Raw genomic sequence first — 22,405 nt, forward strand, 5'->3', positions numbered from 1 at the left:
TTTGTCAGATAGTGAGTTGTAAGGAGGGATTTAAGACCAAAATGTTGACGTTTGAAGGAGTGGGAAAGACTGGAGAAGACGGGAGATCTGTGATCAAATAGAACAATTCTGTGTGTCAGTGAATTTAAATTAAGGTGTGAGTCACTATGTTTGGTTGAGAGAATCATGGGAGTTGAGATTGCTGGCTTGGGAGAAATTAGAGTTTTGGATCACTGTTGTGAACACAAGTCACTCTAGTTGAATGTTGGAGATTGTGCTCTGAATATTAATATTAAATAAGAAGGAAAAGTGGCATCAATGTTGACAAATAACAGCACAGAGTAGGATTTCTTAGAAATCTTTTTTTTTGTGGGACTTTTTTAGAATCTGGTAAAGAATATAGACTCCTAAGAATAATATTTTTAAATGTGTAAAATATATAGGATTGCAAAGGAAACTAATTATATTGAAATATTTACAAAAATGTGTTAGAAAAAACACCAAATTCATGGATTTCAAATTTAAGAACCCCCTCCAATAGAGAATTGGGACAGTCTGATAGAATTGGATGTTATAAACTTTAAAAGAAGAATTGCCTTTTTCAAAGTGTATGGAATGGGGTGGGAAGGAAAAAAGTAGGAAAGGAGGTGTGCTGTAAGTGACGGTGAAGAATAAGGAGCATGTTAAATTTTTCATCCTGTTCTTGCAGATTGGATGGAAGTTTCAGAGAAAAGCTAGTCAGTTCCAGAAGATGAGGTAAAAGAAGAAACTCTGAAAGTGATGTTTTAGTAATAAAGACTGAATTTCAGACAATATAGTGGAAGGGTATAATATGTAGGGATTAGAAAGGAATAAGGTTAATGTGTACTGTCTTTGAAGGTAAAAGGTAAAAGGAAGGGGAAAGGATTTTCACAGAGCTTGATTTTCCCAAATTACAAGGATTATAGATGGAGGTTGGGATTTTTTAGGTATAGTTTTGGTGCTGGTGGGAGACAGGAACTATACTTATACAGCAGTTTATATATCTCCGTCAAACTTTCAAATTCACAAATTAGAATGTTGTTATGGTACAGCTTATTTTAGAGTAGGAAAGGAATAAGGGTAGGGGAAATTTATGGTGTTTGGGAGAATTCTGTAGGATGAAGGAAGCCTCTTTTTTCCTCCTGCTAATAGGATTACGTCTTTACCAGGATAGGGCCAAAACTTTAGGCTTTTTAAAGTGTCTTTCCCCTGCAAATTGACTTGGGAAACTGGAAGATCTATCAATTGGCAAGTTTTGTTTCAGGGAGAAAAGTTATGTTGTTTAGAATTGTTATGCTCAAATAGAAAGGGGAGAGGGGGAAGAATAACTAACAGTACCTAAGGCTCCCTATGGGTTGCATATTGACTTAGTTTTAAAATACAATATCATCTGTTGCATTTTTTGGTTTATTTTGTTAAATATCTCAATTATATTTTAATCATTTCTGACCATGTTCAGGAATATTGTGGGCTGTGTATTTGACAGCTTTGTGTTGTATAAAGTATTTTGTAACATAATTGTTAGATAACATCTGGATTCCACATTTGAACAAATTCTGGCTTATTTAAGCTTTATACTTTTCTTGACAGTACAAAACAAGTTTTACATTATCAATATAATTTAGTTCTTGCCCTATAAATCTAGTGTGATTTATATAGGATTTTGTTAAAAGCAAAGCTTGTTGCTTACGTTTCTGGTGAATTAAAGAAAACTGATGTTAAAACGAGTGCAGGGGAGGAGAGTAGAGTCTCATAAGGTAGTGCTTCCAACAATTCAAGAACTCCAGATATGCCTGAATCTTCACTGGGTTATTTTTAGTTTTTGTTGCTCCTATCTGTTTCTATTCTAGGAATTCTTTTGGAACAATTTTTTCAGGGTTGTTGAAGTGAAGCCAAGGGTGGGGGTGGGTACTGAAGAAAGGAGGTAGACTATAAGGGTAAATGGTATTCCTTGATCCAACAAAATGGCTAGACTTTGATAGTGTTGTGCTTTATTAACAAAACTCTATTAATTAAAAAAAAAAAAGGCACATGGAATTTCTATCTTATCTTAGGCCAAAATCTTCATGTTGTGGTAAATTGCTAAAAGTTTTGTCCTCCTCATTTGCCCATGAATCATTTCCATAATTTAATGGTAGAACACATAGAAACAACATAATGGCTATCCAATTTTCCGTTTGATTCCAGAAATCAAAACTATGATCAGTGAGTTATTTAGACTTAAGATACGTAAAACCTTTTTTTGATCACATTGGACACACAGATTTATTAGTGATATCATTGGATCAGTGCCTATTCATAGTTCACTAATTTCTTTGGGCATAGTTTCATATTGCTTTTCAGAATCAACTATTTTACTTTTAGGAGAGACTGGAGTCATATCAAAAGATAAAATTGATAAGGAATTTAGTTAAGAAAAGTTGCTAAAAGGATCACAGAAAACAAAACATAATATTTTATTTTTATAAAATTTAAAAGGTTTTACACAAACAAATCAAATGCATTTAAAATTAGAAAGGAAATATGTGACTGGGGAAAAAGTTCTGATAGCAAGTTTCTCTGACAAAGGTCTCATATTCAAGATAAATAAGAAACCAATCCAAATTTGTAAAATAAGAGCTATTCCCCAATTAATAAAGTATTCAAAGGATATGAACAGGCAAAAAGCTATCCAAACTCTTAACAATCATTTGTAAAAATGCTCTAATCATTATAGAGAAATGCTCATTAAAACAACTGAGCTTCTACACGGCAGATAATCCATTATAGGTTAAACATATACAATTCTTCTAAACATTTCCATATTTATCATGCTACAGGAGAAAAATCAGATCAAAAAGGAGGGGGAAAATTAAAACAAGCAAATAACAACAAAAAAAGGTGTAAATAACTGTTTTGATCTACATTCTGTTCCCATAGTTCTCTTTCTGGATGCAGATGGCTCTCTCCATTACAAGTCCATTGAAATTGGCCTGAGTCACTTCATTGTTGAAAAGACCCAGGTCTATCACAGTTGATCATCACATAATCTTGTTGTATAGCATCCATTCTTTTTTATTTTTTATTTTAATTATAGCTTTTTATTTACAAAACATACAGATGGGTAATTTTTCAACACTGACCCTTGCAAAACCTTCTGTTCCAAATTTTTCCCTCCTTCCCCTACCCCTTCTCTTAGATGACAGGTAGTCCAATAGATGTTAAATATGTTAAAATATATGTTAAATCCAATATATGTATACATTTATACAGTTACCTTGCTGCACAAGAAAAATCTGATCTAGAAAGGAAAAAAGCTGAGAAGGAAAACAAAAAATGCAAGCAAACAATAACCGAAAGAGTGGAAATGCTATGTTGTGGTCCACACTCATTTCCCATAGTCCCCTCTCTGGGTGTAGATGACTCTCTTAATTACTGAACAATTAGAACCGGGTTTGAATCATCTCATTGTTGAAGAGAGCCATGGCTAGCAGAATTGATCGTCATATGGTCTTGTTTTTGGTGTGTATAATGATCTCCTGGTTCTGCTCATTTCACTTACATCAGTTCATGTAAGCCTCTCCAGGCCTCTGAAATCATCCTGATGATCGTTTCTTACAGAATAATAATATTCCGTAACATTCATATACCATAATTTATTCAGCCATTCTTCAATTCATTCAGTTTCCAGTTTCTTGCCACTACAAACAGGGCTGCCACAAACATTTTTTGCACGTGTGGGTCCCTTTCCCTCCTTTAAGATCTCTTTGGGACATAAGCCCAGTAGTAACACTGATGGTTCAAAGGTTATAGCATCCATTCTTTTTTTTTTTTTTTTTTTTTTAAATTTAATTTTATTTAATAATAACTTTGTATTGACAGAATCCATGCCAGGATAATTTTTACACAGCATTATCCCTTGTAATCACTTATGTTTCGTTTTTTCCCCTCCCTCCTTCCTACCCCCCTATCCCCCAGATGGCAAGCAGTCCTATATATGTTAAATATGTTGCAGTATATCCTAGATACAATACATATTTGCAGAACCGAACAGTTCTCCCGTTCACAGGGAGAATTGGATTCAGAAGGTAAAAATAACTCGGGAAGAAAATCAAAAATCAAATAGTTCACATTCATTTCCCAGTATTCCTTCTTTGGGTGTAGCTGTTTCTGTCCATCATTTATCCAATGAAACTCAATTAAGTCTCTTTGTCAGAGAAATCCACTTCCATCAGAATACATCCTCATACAATATCGTTGTCAAAGTGTATAATGATCTCCTGGTTCTGCTCATCTCACTTAGCATCAGTCCATGTAGGTCTCTCCAAGCCTCTCTGTATTCATCCTGCTGGTCATTCCTTACAGAGCAATAATATTCCATAACATTCATATACCACAATTTACCCAGCCATTCTCCAATTGACGGGCATCCATTCATTTTCCAGTTTCTAGCCACTACAAACAGGGCTGTATAGCATCCATTCTTAATAAAAACAGAGAATAGGAATAAATGATAAATGACATCAATCTAAAATCATCAGCAAGCATTATGTGTAATGGAGCTAAGTTAGAAGCATTCTCCATGAGTGAAACAAGGTTGTCTATCATCATCACTGTTTGGCAATATTGTGGTAGAAATATGTTAGTTTTAGCAATAAGAGAAGAAAAGGAAATTGAAAAGAGTAGCCCATGAAAAAACAAAACTTTTTTTACAGATGATAAGATAGCATATTTTTTATAGATTCTTAGAGAATCAAATAAAAATACTGATAACAGCAGCTTTAATAAAGTTGAACATAAAATAAACCCACATAAATCTCCAAACATTTATGTGTTATCAAAAAAGACCAGCAGCAAGAATTAGAAAGAGAAATCCCATTTAAAACAACAGTAGACAATATTTGGGAGTCTACCTGGTAAGACAATTCCAGGAACTATATCAATGCAGTTACAAAACACTTTTCACACAAATAAAGTCAAATCTAAGCAATTGGAAAAAATATCAGTTGTTCATGATTAGGAAGTCAGGCTAACAATAAAAATAATAATTCTACTTAAATTAGTAGAATAACAATTGTACCTAAATTCAGTGCCAAAAAAATTATAGCTCACGTTGACAAAAATTATAGGAAAACTGCATATTAGTATGGCAGAAATGAGGCAAAGACCAACATCTCACACCCTATAACAAGATAAGTTTGAAATGAATTAATAATTTAAACATGAATCTAAACAAAAATTAGGAGAGCAAGGGATAGTTTAACTGTCAGATCTTTGGAGAAGGGAGTAATTTATGACCAAACAAGAAATAGAAAACATTATGAAATGCAAAGTGAACAATTGTTATTACAGTAAATTAAAAAGTTTTTGCACATACACAAAAACAAAAAAACCCAGTCTATTCAAGATTTGTAGAGAAATTGAGAATAATTTTTGCAGCCAGTGTTTCTAGTAAAGGCCTTGTTTCTAAAATATGAGTTAAATTTATAAGAATATGTTATTTCTCAATTGATAGTCAAAGGATATGAACAGATAATTTTCAGATGAAGCTTTTTATAGTCATGAAAAAAATGCTCTAAATCATTGATTAGAGAAATGCAAATTAAGCTAACTGAAGTACCACCTTATGCCTATCAGGTTGACTAAAATCACAGGAAAAAGAAAATGATAAATGTTGGAAAGGATTGGGGAAATTGGGGTACTAATGCATTGTTGATAGAACTGTAGCCTGATCCAGCCATTTTGGAGATCAATTTGGAACTATGCCCAAAGGCATATATAGCCCCAAAGGGCTATAAAATTGTTCATATGCTTTGATCCAGCAATGACACTACTGGGTCTATATCCTAAAGAGCTCATAAAAGAGGGGAAAAGGCTCACATATGCAAAAAATGTTTATAGCAGTTCTTTTTGTGGTGCCAAGGAATTGGAAATTGAGTAGGTGTCCATCAATTGAGAAATGGCTAAATAAGTTATGGTATATGAATGTAGTGGAATATTATTGAAATGATAAGCAGGCTGATTTTAGAAAAATCTGAAAGGACTTACATGAATTGATACTGAGTGAAGTTAAATACAACCAAGAGAACATTGTACACAACAATAGCAAGTTGTGTGATGATCCAATTACAAAAGGCTTAGCGCTTTCTCAGCAATACAGTGATCCAACTTGGGATAGAAAATGCCAAGCAGAGAGAGAATTATGGAGACTTGAATGTGGAGATCGATTCATACTGTTTTCAGCTTTTTATTATTGTTTACTTTTTTTTCCCTCATTTTTTCCTTTTGGTTTGATTTCTTCCCCCCCCACTCAACTTGACTAAATATGAAAATGATTATGTATGTGTAATATCGAATTGCTTACTCTCTTGGGGAGAGGAAAGGTTAGAGAGGGAGAAAAATTAGAACTCAATCTTTAAAAAATGGATGTTGAAAACTTATCTTTACATGTAATTGGAAAAATACTATTGAATTGAAAAAAAAATCAACAAAAGGGTATTTCCTCACGTAAATAACAGGAAAAAAGAGAATTACAATTGAAACATTGAAGCTTTAAGACTCAGCTTGCATTTCTTTTCACAATTTAGGATTGAGTCAGCACATTAATTTAAAAAAAATTATTCTACTTATTTATTTGCTTGTAAATCTCCTATTTTCTGATCATTTTCTAAAAATGTTATCATTCTTTTTGGGGGCATTGCTTATTCCTGCACCTTTCTGTTAAAAAAAAAAAATACATTCTAACAAATAAATTTAATTCAGCAAAACACATCCCTACATTGACATCTAAAAACAAGTTTCGATCTGTTGCACCTCTCATGCCTTATTTTGTTGTTGTTGTTGTTGTTAGGCCGCAGGGATAGAATGTGTTCTTTGGAATTTATGCATTCATCAAAACTATTAAGATTTTTTCGGGGGTTTTTTCCCTTTACAATTTTGTTACTATATAAATTGTTTCTGCTAATTTTGTTCTCCATCAGCTTACGTAAGTATTCTTAGATTTCTCTGAAATTGTCCCTTTCATAGTTTGTTTGGTGCGATATCATCAAAATATATACTGTTGTATTTTTTTCTTCAGTTGTTCCCCAGTTGATGAGCACCTGTTTTGTTTCTAGTTCTTTGCTATGATGAAAAATGTGATTATAAATGTTTTTCTGCTCACCAGTAGTGCATTGGTGTCCCAGTTTTTCCACATTCCCTCCAAATCCTATTTTCTTTTTCTATTATTTTAGTCAATCTGATAGGTTTGAGGTGGTACCTCAGAGTTGTTTCAATTTGCATTTCTCTAATCACAAGTGATTTAGAGCACTTCTTCACATGTTTATAGATAGCTTTAATTCATCATCAGAAAACTGCCTGTTCATATCTCCTTTGACCATTTATGAATTGTATTTCTTGTATTCTTACAAATTTGACTTGGATTGACTTTTAATCTTATATATTTGAAGCAGTTCTTTATAGTCCTTTATCAAAGAAACTTTGCTACAAAGATTTTTTTCACCTCTTGTTATATTTCCTTTCAATTTTGTTTGTGCAAAACTTTAATTTTATCTGTTTATATTTTTTAGTCATAAAGGTCTTTTCCTATCCATAGTTGTAAAAGATGTTATCTTACTTTTTCCTCCAATTTATGATCAAACTTTTAAAAAAAATCTTAAATGAAGTAATCATTTGAATTTTATAGTGAAATAGTATATAAGATACAGTTCTAAAGTTAATTTCTGGCGAGCTGTTTTTCAATTTTCCCAGCTTTTTTTTTTTTTTTTAATTGAATCAAATGAGCTTTTATCCCAGGAGTTGGGGTCTTTGCATTTATTGAACATTATGCTTCTATATATTGTGTACCTAATCTAAAATTTGTAAAATAGGAAAACAAACAAGGTGCCTGCATACTAGCATTATATAAAGTCTAGCTTATCTTTGCCAAGTCTTTTTTAAAAAATAAATCTTCATTCATTTCCTGCTACATTTTTGGATCATTGCCCTTATTATTTTAGCAGCTTTTAGAACATTTGATACATTTATTAAAACACTATATGATTAGCATTTCTTGGTATTTGAGATTGACAAAAGAAGAAAAAAGCTTATGATAAAGTATTTGAAGAAATGAAATGGCTCAGAAACAAGTACAGAATATAATCAAGTTATGGTCAATAAGGTACTAATTACATAAATATTATGAAAATAAGAACAGGTGATAAGTAACTAAAGGGAATTGCATTTACCTTTGCTAAAAATAATGGGAAGAGGATTTAATTAAAAAACTGAATGACATTTTCAGTACATTGCTATTCTTTTAAGTTTTCCTTTTAGATCTTAGCTTATTTGACAAACTAAAACCCAGTTCTTATTCAGAGTGATTTGTTAATTACTCACCTTTCCTCATAAATTATGAAAGATTTGTTTCATCGTGATTTGAAAAAAAAATTATACCTACAGGCCAGAACATTTCTAATGTAATACATTACCAGTTTTATAGAGAAAAATAACTGGAAATGCTTTCTAGTATATGAAAGTTCACTTCACAGATGTTTCTCCAGAGTATTTCTAAACCTATCGTATGATGACTTTGACTTGTTTTTTCTTTGTATCTGTGATTCTTCATCTCATCACACATTGCATTAAAGATTATAAATCTTCAAATTACATAAATTCTTCCTCTTTGCATTCTTTATCCTGACACACTTACGTACCAATATTATTATCTTGACTTAGTCACTTACACTCTGGATTTTAATTTCCTCATCTGTAATATGGTGGTGGTATGGAGTGGGCAGTGTTAAAGTAGATAATCTTTAAGGTTCCTTCCAACTGAAATCCTTGGGATCTTATGAGGTAAGGTTTGCTTTAAAATCGAAACTCGGAAGACAATTTTTAATTTTCTTAGTGTTTAATCTCCACTTCTGTATTCACATTTACCAGTCTTCCATCTCCTTTTTTACTCATCTGTTTATTATTTGATTAAAAGTAGATGGTTAAACAATTCATATTTCTCCTGTACTTTAAAGTCTTTCTTCATCAACTGCCACTTAATGGCAGCCTCTACCTTCCAAGTGTCCCCCTTTGTCATTTTTACATGAATTGTTAGAACTCCTATACTTTTCTTAGTGGTGGAGGGTTACATAATTAGAGCATTTTAGGATTTCTCTCAGAATTCATTGTTTATTAATTTTCTTCCCTTGTGCTTTTAAATCATTTGACAAAAGTCCTTACCCCAGATGATCACCCATAAAATTACTGTATCAAAACTAATTAGTAGGAAAGTAACTTTAAGATGGACATTTTTTCAACTGTAGACTTAAAAATCTCTTGGAGATCTTTAATTTTTGTTAGAAATTGCAAAAGATATTCTGAGTTTAATATTAAGAGGTCAGAAGATACTCTTTGGAGAAAAAAAGAGAGACTTTTAAAATGTTAAAAAAAATAGTTATGATGAGAATTTTATAAAGATACTGAAAATTTACTTAGTGGTACCACTAAATCAAATTGCTTAATGATTTTGATGGCCATGTCCTTAAAGGTTTTAAGGTTAATAACTACATTAGCATTTTTACCATGACATTCCTTGACTTTTAAAAAATAATTTTTTATTATAAGAATAATAAAATTTGCATACATATACTGTATCTAGGATATACCATGACATATTTAACATGTATAGAGGACTGCTTGCCATCTGGGGGAGAGGGTGGAGGGAGGGAGAGGAAAAATCGGAACAGAAGTGAGTGCAAAGGATAATGTTGTAAAAAATTACCCTGGCATAGGTTCTGTCAATAAAAAGTTATTTAAAAAAAAAAATAAAATAATGAAATTGAACAAAAGATGGAAATAGAATCTGAAATTTTAAATTTTGCTTTAAAAGGAAATGTTAATAAAATGTTAATAACAGTTTGCTTTGTGAACTCAGCTTTTCTGTTTGTGTAGGTATAGTTTTGTTGGTTTCATGAATTGTCTTCTCAGAAAACTGTTTTTTTCCCCCTTTTCAGCCTTTAACTTTAATGCAGCATTTGCTTATTTTTTTTGTCTATAGAATAGACAAAAAAAAAAATAGGGTTTGGAATACCCTATTTATTGGAAGTTAATTCCTTTGTTTCAATCCCTTTGTCTTTATTTTTCCTCCATATCTAGAGGCTGTTATTAGAAAATATTATTCTGTCATAAGATCACACACATAAAGTTGAAAGGGATTTTGGAGGCCGTTTAGTCCTTCTCCCCCATTTACAGATGAAGAATTGAGTCCCACAAGAAAAATCAGATCAAAAGGGGGGAGGAGGGGAGAGAATGAGAAAGAAAACAAAGTGCAAGCAAACAGCAACTTAAAAAAATGAAAATACTGTGTTCAGCCCTCATAGTCCTTTCTCTGGGTGCAGATGACTCCATCACAAATCATTAGAACTGACCTGAATTACTTCACTGTTGAAAAAAGAGCCATGTCCATTTCAATTGATCATTGTATAATCTTATAACTGGGTACAATGTTCTCTTGGTTCTTATCACTTAGCATCAGTTCATGTAAGTCTCGCTAGGCGTTTCTGAAATCATCCTGCTGTATAGCCTATCTTTTGATATGCTAATTTTATCATTTTATCAATTGGGGCATAACTCTTTTGTAAATTTGACTCCATTCCTTCTGTTTGAAAACTCTTAAGGCCTTATTAGAGAAACTTCAAAATTCTTTATATAATAACTATTGCTAATTATATTTCCCCACCTTCTGTTTTCTCTTTTACCCTATTCCTTCTGAAGTGTTTTGCTGCTGACCACTCCCTCTCCTAATATTCTCTCTCTTATCCCTCTTCCCATTTTCCTTTCTTCTCATATTTTATAGATTTTTGTACCCATATTGAGAGTGTTTGTTAACTTTGAGCCAATACTGATGAGAGTAAGATTCATTCATTCACCCTCTCCTTTCCCTCTTCCCCTCCTCCATGATAAAAGCGTTTTTCTTAGCCTCTTTTTTTATGGCAGAATAAACTCCATTCTCCTCCCTTTTCCTTTGTCCCAGTAATGTACATTACTCTTTCATTCCTTAATTTCATCACTTTTTTTTTAAGGTATTATGCCTTCATATTCAATTTACATCTGTGTCCTTTGTATTTACTCCTGCCATAATTGAGTTACAAGTATCATCCTTCTATGTAGGAATTTAAACCAAAAATGTGGTTTTTGAAAATGTTGCTTTTTTCCTTCTTTTGGTGAAGCATATCACTTAATGTAGATATTAGATACAAAACATAGATAGGGACATAATGTAGCATCAGCAGCAAGCATGAGGACTAGGATGGAAGGCCAAGATGTGTGAATTAATGGAGGATCAGAGGGCAAAATTCAAGGAGTCGTTCCAGCTGTTTAACTGACCAGGGAAAATGGAAAGATCTTATATAGCCAGTGCAGTGACATCATGTGAGAACTGGGCCAGAGTGCACCAGTGCTGAGGTACTCAAGGTCTTAGGGAATCCCAAGAGTGATAAGATGAATGTGAAGATGCTGGACTTTGAATATTTTCTGTCAATGTTGCAGACTGTAGCAAAGAATAAGGATCATTGCACACATGGAGACTATGTAGAGGGTCTTCAGGTGTTTGCTAAGGAAAGATGATGCTGAATAGCTGAGAACAACTCCCTTTTACACAAAGATACCCTTCCTCCAAAAACTTTCTCAGTATAAAAATCATCCTCTTGTCCCAGAAGTAACTAATTACATTTTCAGGGTTACCAAAAATCTTTACTTCCAATTCCCACCACATGTCCTCTTTGACTTATTTGTTCTCTGCTTTCACCAAATTTGCTATCTGTTCCTGGAATGGGGCTGGGGGAGACATAGAGAGGATTTTGAGGTGGGGAATGAGGGGGGGGAATTATAAACTGTTCCATGCTAAACTAAACATATCTAGTCATCCTTGATTTGGCCTTAGTATGCTTTCTTGAAATTTTTCCTTAGTAGTTCTAATGAATGGGACAGATTATCCTGAAATTGGGCAGATCTGCTTTGATGGAGAAAGTTTCTGAATTGACTAGAACACAGAACCATTTGAATATGATTTGTGTTTTAACAAGGGCTCTATTTATCCAGCCCACTTTTTCTATCTTCGATTTAGCAGTTAAGTTGTGATGCTAAATTTATTCCCATGATAGCAGGTTGATGTCAATAAGTGGATTTGAGTTACTTAACAGTTAGATGAGAAGAAAATGCAAGCTGGTAAGGAGCCAATATCTTCCTGAATTACAAATACTTCAAATAATTAGGATGTCATCAGTCTAATAATAGGAAGTTCTATGCATCTGTGAACTTTTTTTTCCTTTTAAATAATTTAGCATTTTATTTTCCTCCAATTGTAAAACGTTTTTGGCATAATTTTAAAATTTTTGAGTTCAAAATTCTCTTGCTTCTACCCTCCCTTTATTGAGAAGACAAGCATAGATTATGTATTGTCATGCAAAACATTTCCATATTAATTGTATTATAAAAGAAAATACCCCTCCCCCACAAAAGGAACAATCCTGAAACAAAACCTCAAGAAAGATTAAGCCAAAAATTAAAAAAAAGAGTGTGTTTCAATCTATATTCAGATCTAGATAACCATCAGAGACTTGTCTGGGGATGCATAGTATCCTGGATTATTGTGTTACTGAGAATAGCCAATATTCTTTTTTTAAAAAAAATTTATTTAATAATTACTTTATATTGACAGAATCCATGCCAGGGTAATTTTTTTTCAACATTATCCCTTGCACTCACTTTTGTTCCGATTTTTCCCCTCCCTCCCTCCACCCCCTCTCCTAGATGGCAAGCAGTTTTATATATGTTAGATATGTTGCAGTGTATCCTAGATACAATATGTTTGCAGAACCGAACAATTCTCTTGTTGCACAGGGAGAATTGGATTCAGAAGGTAAAAATAACCTGGGAAGAAAAACAAAAATGCAGATAGTTCACATTCGTTTCCCAGTGTTCTTTCTTTGGGTGTAGCTGCTTCTGTCCATCATTTATCAATTAAAACTCAGTTAGGTCTCTTTGTCAAAGAAATCCACTTCCATCAAAATATGTCCTCATACAATATCGTTGTTGAAGTGTATAATGATCTGGTTCTGCTCATTTCACTTAGCATCAGTTCATGTAAGTCTCGCCAGTCCTCTCTGTATTCATCCTGCTGGTCATTTCTTACAGAACGATAATATTCCATAACATTCATATACCACAATTTACCCAGCCATTCTCCAATTGATGGGCATCCATTCATTTTCCAGTTTCTAGCCACTACAAACAGGGCTGCTACAAACATTTTGGCACATACTGGTCCCTTTCCCTTCTTTAGTATTTCTTTGGGATATAAGCCCAATAGAAACACTGCTGGATCAAAGGGTATGCACAATTTGATAACTTTTTGGGCATAATTCCAAATTGCTCTCCAGAATGGTTGGATTCATTCACAACTCCACCAAGAATGCATCAGTGTCCCAGTTTTCCCACATCCCCTCCAACATTGATCATTATTTTTTCCTGTCATCTTAGCCAATCTGACAGGTGTGTAGTGGTATCTCCGAGTTGTCTTAATTTGCATTTCTCTGATCAATAATGATTTGGAACATTCTTTCATAGGAGTGGTAATAGTTTCAATTTCATCCTCTGAAAATTGTCTGTTCATATCCTTTGACCATTTATCAATTGGAGAATGACTTGATGAGAATAGCCAATATTCATAGCTGGTTGTCTTAGAATATTGCTGTTACTGTGTACAGTGTTTTCCTGGTTCTACTCATTTCTCTTTGCATCAGTTTATATAAATCAGATTTTTCTAATAGTGTCATGTACTTCATTTCTTAGAAGACAGTAATAATATTACATCATAGGCATATACCACAAATTTGTGAACTCTTAATTGCTTAAGAATGACATTGGTATTTCTTCTTCCTTTTAGACAGAATTACTTCCAGCTTAAGAGTGACATTGGTATTTCTTCTTCCTTTTAGACAGAATTACTTCCAGAGTAAAATTCTAATGAAAAATGGGCACAGGAGAGAGGGGAAGAAAGGGAGAGAGTATTTGTTTCTGATAGTGATATTTTTATATTTGCATTTGAAAATCTAAAAGGATTGTTGCTTAAGTTCTTTTAAAAGTGCTTATTTTGGGTTTTTTGGGGGGTATAATTTGAGTTAGATGCATATACTTATTTTCTGGTGATGGTTAATTGGTTGACCTTATAGAAAGACTATTACAAGTTTAGGTTTATGAGATTGTCTACCTAATTTTCCTCTATGTGAATTGAAATAAAAAACTTGGTTTCTGAAACTCAAAATTCTGCCTAATATTTTCTCTGCTTTCTCTGGTACTTACTTATGTCTGAAAAGACACAAACTCATCAGTAATTCTGTTTCTAGACTTCTGTAATATAGAAGTCTTGAATAGTTACTGGATATCTCAAGTAACTAATAAGTAAGTCCTTAAGGAAGCCATAATAAAGATCTTTCCTAGGAGTGTGCTAATATGATTTGATCATTCAAATACAATTACGTTAGCACCTTTGCAAATGATAATTTGTAGGGTTTTTTTTGCTAGATAGGTGCCTTGTACTGTACTGTAAAATAGAACTGTATTGTGAGGACTGCATATACAGTCAAGTCATATATACTTTGTGGAATCAACATCATGAATAGGAAAAAAGGAGATGAAAAGTAGGATTTTTTGGTCTGAATGAAGTTGTGGAAGTAGGTCCTGTCTATAATTTTACTTAATATTTAGGAGCTCTCACTTGAGTAAGAGTTCTGCTAAAAATAATATTCCTAAATTACTAAGTGGAGTAAATAAGTGAATATTCTACCAGTAAATATTACTATCAGTTTAAGAAAGGGCAACTTCTAGAAAACAACTTTACACATATATTTTCCTTAACAATAAAAAGTATTTTCTTGTATTGGTCTAAAAAGATTTTTCTGGTTTTTCTCCCTTTTTGTTGTCACAGAAGAGAGATTTCTTTACTCAGATGTGTCTGAAATGTTTTATTCTGATTTCTTACAGATTTTCTATTTTGTACATACATTGTTTTGTATATACTGTATATGATGACTTCAGTGGGCAGTGAACGTTCCCGGGGCACTCGAGATAAAACTCAGATTTCAACCACACAGGTGACACAACCACAGAAACAAGTAGTACAGGTAAGTTTTATGCTTCTTTAGTGGAGTAAAATAATTTAAGCATAAATACATAGCTATTTTTTTTTTTTTTTTTTTTTTTTTTGGCCAGGAAAAATTTTTTTTTTCCATAGGGGAGATTTCAGTAAGAAGAGTCTTGCAGAGCTTTGACACAATATTGTGACAAGAGACATTTGCTTCTAGGCTGTTGTTTTTTTTATCACTTGCCTGTGGACTCAGGGACTATAAACTATGCAAAACTTAGTAAGATAAATTTGATGCAAAATTATGAATAGTACATTCATAAAGTCTCAGATTAGCTGAGAAATAACTCTGATAAGTAACTTTATTTTAAGATGATGGAAATTTATTATTTTCTAATGTTGTAGTACCATAACAAGTAATAATATTTTCAACCTAGTCTTTTTTTTTCCCCCACAAAAATGGATTGTGATTAGCAACATATGTTTAAATGTTTATTTTGAAGTTTGAAGTTGTTCATCATCTTAAGTCAGTTAAGGAATTCAGGAGATCCTAAATTTGTGTATTATTATTTTGCTTGACAAATCTTTATAAATAGTACATAACTTTCATCAGATGAGGCTAAATATTTATTTGAATTCATGGATTCAATAGTAACAAAATTATACTGTATTCAGATGCCAAATATATGTGGTTGTTGGATTATAACACCAATGTGGCTCTTTTAGGTATAGAGTGCTAGATCTTGAATTGGGAAAATTATCTTCCTTAGTTTACTAGATTGTGTGATCCTGAATAAGTCACTCAATCCTGTTTTCCTCAGTTCCTTATCAGTAAAGTGATCTGGAGTAGGAAATGGCAAAATACTTGAATATTTCTGCCAAGAAAACTTCAAATAGGGTTATAGAGAGTCAAGACAATATTGAAATGACTGAACACATGGCCCTTTTATTGAGTTGATAAGAAGAGGCTTTGTTTTGCATTGTTAATAAATGGTGATATCATTTTGCATTTTCAGGGTGCTACTGTTAAATTATAAAAGATAGTTCATTGGAAAGAGTTATAGGTTCTAATCTTGATTCTCCCATTTGTTTTTAACTTTAATGGGCCACCTGCCCCTCCTGTATAAAAAGAAAAATATTGGATTAATGATCTCTCAGGTTTTTTAAAAATATACATGTGTAAAAAGATATTCCAAAAGATTGACCTTTATTTCTTTTAAGAGAATATTTTGATTGATATCTTTCATTTTCAAATTTCTAGCGTTCTATTGGATCTTACCTTGTGACAAAAACAATTAAGCAAAAACAGTATAACAACAACATCTGATAGTATATATTATGTAATAATCTCTTTCAGCAGTTCTTGTCCTCCCTGCCACGAAAAGGGTTATAATTTCATTTTCTATTTATTCCTTACCTTTCCTTTGTTTATTTGGTATTAGTTTTCCTTTAATATTTGCATTGATGTTGTGGAATTTTTGTGTAAATTGGACCTCTTGGTTTTGCTTATTTCACTCTCAATATTTGTATAAATCTTTCTATGTTTCTCAGAATTCATTGTCAATTTTTATTGCACAAGCCTTTTTTATAATTTTTATAAATTTAATGAATACTAAATACTAAAAAGGATATTTTAATGTAAAAACAGCAGAAAGATTATTTTATATGAAGTTGTAAAATTCTATTAAATGCAAAGTTTTAAAATGTATATTAAATTTGAGACAGTAGTCATTTCAGTAGCTAGCATTTTATGTATTAAAAGAAATCTTTTAAAATTTACGAAGGGTTTTACATATGTTCACTTATTTGATTTTCACAACAGTCCTGTGAGGTAGATGCTATTATTAACCCATTTTACAAATAAATAAACTGGCATAGAAAAGTTGAATTAATTAGGCAGGGTCACAAATATTTGAAGCAAGATTTAATCTCAGGGCTTTCTGGTTTTAAGTCCTATGCTCTGTCTGATGAGCCACCTACATATATGTAAAGACCCTGTTAAGAAATCTGCATTGCTTGTGTGTTCCCTTTTGAACTTTTACTCTTGTTCTTCGCTATGTATTTTAAAATGTTACATTGAAATCGCTTTCCTTTTTCTGTACCTTGATCACACATGTGCTTTCTTCTTCACAACTCTTCCTCCCTTTCCCATTCCTATCTTCCCCACCTACTTTTCATATAAATATTTTTGGTTCTGGGACAGAAGACATTTTACTTTCTTTTCTTAGGTTAATATCCTTTATTCTGGTAGTGTTTTGCTTATAGTTATGCTGATAATTATAAAATTAATTCATACTATTTAGATTCTGAAGCTAAAGCTTCATTATTCTGGCCATACAGTAAGAAGACAAAATTCATCAGTAAAAACCCTAGGAAGATTGAAGGCAAAGGAAAAGGGGACAGACAGTAGAGGATGAGATGGAAAGTGTCATGAAATCAACAGATAGGAACTTGGACAACAATCTGGGAGATAGTGGAGGATAGAAGAGCTTAGTGTTCAGTGGTCTGTGGGGTCATGAGGACTTGCACACAAAAGTATTGCATTCTACCTCAGACTTTTATTTGCTCTGTGACCTTTACCCTCTGCCTGCATGTAAAATGGGGATGATTAGAGCAACTACTGCCCCTGTGACAATCAAATGATGGCATATTTACAGTGCCTGACACATAATAAACACTTAATAAAAGCTTGTTTTTTTCTTTTAAAAAAAATTCCTTATCACTGTTACATAGTATTACATAAGCATATCTAATGGCAGTTAAACACTCTAGCTGGCATTAGCCATAACTTAAAAGTTTAAATACATCCACTTCCTAGGAAACTAGTTTAAGGTGAATACCATCTCTAATGACCTCCAGCAAGTCACTTAATTTCTTTGGAGCCCTGGGTTTCTCACCTATACAATTAACTCATTTGGAATAGATGATATTTAAGATTTTTTTAAAATGATTCTTGTAATGTAAATATTTAGAATATATGTTTGCTCCAGATTTTATTATCTGAAGTAATAAATTAGTTATGTGGGTGGTTTTTTTCCTTGCAGAATATGGGAGTTTGTAAACAGCTAAAATATTAAAATAAAAGGGAGGGAAGCCTCAGGAAATCCTATACTATCTATTGTCAGTTAAAGCATGACAAAATATATTTTATAATATTGAGGACTAAAATCAATCTGGAATATATATAATTTATGTATATTTACTTAAAGTAAATGTGTTTTTAAATTCAAATTTATATGTAAATTTCTTCTTTCTTTAGATCTCCCAGTTCTTGATTTTTTTTACTTTTCCTTTTGGATTCCCAGAGAAAAAAATGTTCTGGGTTAGATCTTGGGGTGGGGGATAGATATTTAGGGACTTCAAATTTTTTGTTTGACTTCTACAGGCCGTTAAGCAATGGATTAGAAAACATGGATTTAAATGTCAAAAGAAATGTCTCTCAGGCAAATAGGACCTTTCATTTGAAAATGATAAACTTTTTTAATCCTTTTATATAAGGATACATAGTGCCAATGTTACATTATATTTTGAGAAAGACCTAACTTTCATTTTATGCTCCAAACTCATATCAGTATTATTATGTTCTGAGTATGCTGCTTTGTCTCCTATTTTGTATAGGCTTATTAAATGTTATCAATTACAGTTCTTTAGACTAAACAGAATGAAGCATTAACTTTCTTGACAATTCAATTATTACTTTATTTAGTGTAGATTTTGTACAGTAAGTTGTACAAAATTCTCTTAGGCCACTTAGGTTGAACAAATTTAGCATATAACATACTTTTGGTGCCTAAAGGTCATAGGCACAAATATAGTAAGATTGAATGGATCAATAAGTAATAATTTCAGATTTCCTGATGTACATTCTTAACTATATTTTATCTCCCTTGCTGTTTCATTTTTCCTTTTCTGTTTTCTAATTATCCCAAGGCTTAGTCTTTGATCACTATCTACTTTTTTCCCCAGTGTTCTTTGCCTTGAAGAAACAAAAATACATGAGTTCTCCAACTATTATGTTGATTCTCAAAATCCCTATCTGTGGCTGTCATTTTCTTGTATTCTGTACTCTTAATATTGTAGCACAGTTTTACTTGGACTACTACTGTCCTCTCCAGCTCAATATAGTATTTATAATCTGTTCTCCAAATCTGCTTTCAACTTTTATTTACAAATAGATATCCTCCTTCCCAGCTTTTCTATTTTTGTGCAAAACATTGGATCCCTCATAGGGTGACTTGTTACCTTTCTTTTTTGTCCCTCTATTTGGTCATTCAGTAAATCCTTTCAGTTCTTACTCATCTTTTTAAAAATTCTTACGGCTGCCATTTTATTCAAAATCTGCATCTTCTTAATGACTAAGCAACTGTTTCAGTTTCCTAACTTGTAATAAGGTGTCCTAACTTAGGGTATAGCAGAGTGTATTTTGGACCAAGAATTGGGGAAGAATATACTATGCTTTGTTATTAACAAGTTGCATGTCCTTTAGCAAGTGGGGTTGTTTTCTGTGTAGTTTTATATAATAATTCATCCTGGAGAGAACTCAATTGCTTGCCACGGACTTTTGTCCTTGGTCATTGACAATCTGTAATGGACATGTTTGACAAAACAATACAGAGTTTAAGTAACCACATGCATTGCATTACAACTGGTTTTGTATTTGTTTTGTTTTTTAGTTTAGCTCTTGATAAACTGAGAATATATACCAAAATTTAATTAAGATTCCAGATCAGAACAAAAAAAGCATTAAAATCTTTTTGAGTTCAGGAAAATAATTTCTTAAGAATTGGATGCATGAGATCCTGGCAGTAACATGGTTATTATTTCCTAATGAAAAAGACCTGTAGGTATCCTTCATAACAAAATCAGTATGGTGCATGAGATTTATTGCTAAAAAAAGACTGATAGTTGCATTAATAGAAGTATAATGTTGAAACTAAGTTAATAGTCTCACTGTACTCTATACTGCTTAAAACAGTTTTGCATGAGAATATTGTATAGGCTACTGGCCTATGGTATTAAAAATGGCTGTTTTCAAGTTCTCTTTCTGATGCAATCTGATACATTAACTGGCTGTATTGACTCTGGACAAGTCCTTTTATATTCCCCAATGTCTCATGATTATGAATTGCCAAGTGGCTGATTTGTATTTGTAAGAATCATCTTGCCATAAAATTGCAGGTCTGGACTGAAATTAGGAAACAATTGGTTTTTTAAAAGATGAATACTGACAATTTGACACATTAAGAATGGTGAAGGGTCTGGAATCTGTCATGCATAGTATTTTGGGTTAATTGGGAATTGTTTAGCCAACAGCAAAGTAGACTTGTAGGACACATTAGTTTTTCTGTGTTTGAAAGACTGTCAAAGATTTAATTTATATAGCTAATTAGTGGGGGGCATTTAAATGCAAGGCAAGAACTTTTATAAGATGATTTTATAAGAAATTGAGCTACCCTTCCTAGATAGTAGTCTGTCTATCGTACTAGAAGTAATTAAGTAAAGACTGAATGATATGAACAATAGTTGAGAAAAGGATTTTTTTTTTTAATTTGGTAGGAAGTTTAAATAGATGAATTCTATTTCCTTCCAGTTAACAACATTTTTATTGTCACTATAATGAACTTTTCTACTGAACCAAATTTGATTCTTACCAACTTCATTAGGTTCATAAAGGCTTATCTTCAGATTGACTGATTCTCAAAAACTATTTATTTGGTATATTGAAAGAATGGGGTCGGCTAGTTTTTAAAGAAGGGGTTCTTTTTTTCCTCAATATTATTTTATTTTTTCCAATTACATTTAAAGATGATTTTCAACATTCATTTTTGCAAGATTTTGTGTTCTAATTTTTTTTCTTCCTCCCTTGCTTTTTCTCCCTGCTCCCAGATAGCCTGCAATCTGATACAGCTTATTTATACATGTGCAATATTTTTAAACATATTTCCATATTTGTCATATTGTGCATGAAAAGTCAGACCACAAGGGGGAAAAAAAAATCAAACAAAAATGGTACAAATACTATGCTTCGATTCACATTCAATCTCCATAGTTGAGAAGAAGTTTTTAATCTTTTTCATGTTGTGGACCTTCTTGGCAGTTTAATAAAGCATATGAATTTCTTCTCAAGAATGCATAAGATTTCCAAGGAAACAAATTATGTCAAAATATGGTTATCAATATTTTTTTAAAAATTATAGATCTCTTCCTCTCTACTCTCCCTCCCCTCCACCCCTTCCACTCTCACATTAAGAACTTCACTAAAGAAAAGTAGATGAGTTTAATCTTTTGCCTCATATAAAAGGGACAGTGGGACTGTTTTTTAAAAATAGTAGTTGAGTTCATTTCACCATAATAGTGATTTTTAATTCTTGAAAACTTTTACATTGCAGCATAAAAACAATATAGCTATTTTAAAGGGATTCTTAGATCTTGACTGTTTGGTAGAAGAATTACTTAGGATTTACATTCAAATACACAGAAAAGATTGAAACCATTTCAATGGAATAGAAAAAAAGAGTTTATATGGAATTAGGCAGGCTTGGGGCATCTTACTGTGCTATCTCTGTATGCCATACATGCAATGTGTATGTGTGTGTATGTGTGTGTACACATTCAAATAATGCTATTCAAAATTCTGTTAAATGTTGTAGATATTGCAAATGATAGATTATTTAGTCATTTCAGTTTTTTATATGATTGTGTTAAGTTACTTTTCTTAGCATATGTGAAAACTCCTCTACCAAGGAGAATTTGAAGTTCATCTAAGATTGAATATTATATGTTATAGGGGGAATTGTTTGAAGCATATTGCTCAAGGTTAGAGTTGGTGGTGATGTTAGAATTTGAAGCCAGGCTTTTTTAAGCCTTGTCCTCTGTGTTGCTTGCCTTTTTCTGTTATTTAGCTGAGAGTGACAGAAAATGAATTTCTGTTTAGTAGTTTAAAACTGGGGATACATAAGAAGCTGTGTGTTTCTTATGCAAACATGATTTGTATTACAGTTTTTGACACCAAACAGTGTAGCCTAAAAAAAAAAAAATAGGTCAAGTAATTAGTTTTATGCTTTTACATGTATAATGGGGCCAGTTTTTTGTGGGTTTTTTTTTTTTGTTTGTTTTACTTTGGTCTTCTAAGAGTGATATCTAAGCCTTGGTTTTATAACAAGTTCATTTGTCATATCAGCTATTCCTTTCTGCCAACCCAACCTAGTAACTGTTTTCAACCCCCTTTTATTTATATTTATTTTTGAAAAGAAATATCATTCAGGTTATTGTTTCTGTGATTATCTAATGCTGATAGAGCATGTGGTCACA

The 22,405-nt window shown here is 32.4% G+C and overlaps 2 protein-coding genes across 13 annotated transcripts in view; one reads left to right on the top strand and one right to left on the bottom strand.

Moving 5' to 3' along the window:
- The window catches only part of LOC127561895 (tubulin polyglutamylase complex subunit 2-like), an 877,998-nt gene that overhangs the window by 367,991 nt on the left and 487,602 nt on the right, over positions 1-22,405 (bottom strand). The window contains exon 6 of one of the 3 annotated variants that reach the window (XM_051997245.1): positions 4,127-4,337. The exons of the other annotated variants lie outside the window; for them this stretch is intronic. Within the exon in view, the coding sequence (XP_051853205.1) occupies positions 4,285-4,337 (53 nt within the window). The 3' untranslated portion in view covers positions 4,127-4,284. Of the gene's footprint in view, positions 1-4,126; positions 4,338-22,405 lie in introns of those variants that run through there. 3 annotated transcript variants of the gene reach the window in all.
- The window catches only part of UBAP2 (ubiquitin associated protein 2), a 121,679-nt gene that overhangs the window by 11,647 nt on the left and 87,627 nt on the right, over positions 1-22,405 (top strand). For all 10 annotated transcript variants that reach the window (XM_051997136.1, XM_051997157.1, XM_051997088.1 and 7 more), the window contains exon 2: positions 14,995-15,134. In XM_051997136.1, the coding sequence (XP_051853096.1) occupies positions 15,036-15,134 (99 nt within the window). In that variant the 5' untranslated portion in view covers positions 14,995-15,035. The remainder of the gene's footprint in view (positions 1-14,994; positions 15,135-22,405) is intronic.

Source organism: Antechinus flavipes, chromosome 1, assembly GCF_016432865.1.
Source record: "Antechinus flavipes isolate AdamAnt ecotype Samford, QLD, Australia chromosome 1, AdamAnt_v2, whole genome shotgun sequence".
Taxonomy (NCBI): Eukaryota; Metazoa; Chordata; class Mammalia; order Dasyuromorphia; family Dasyuridae; genus Antechinus; species Antechinus flavipes.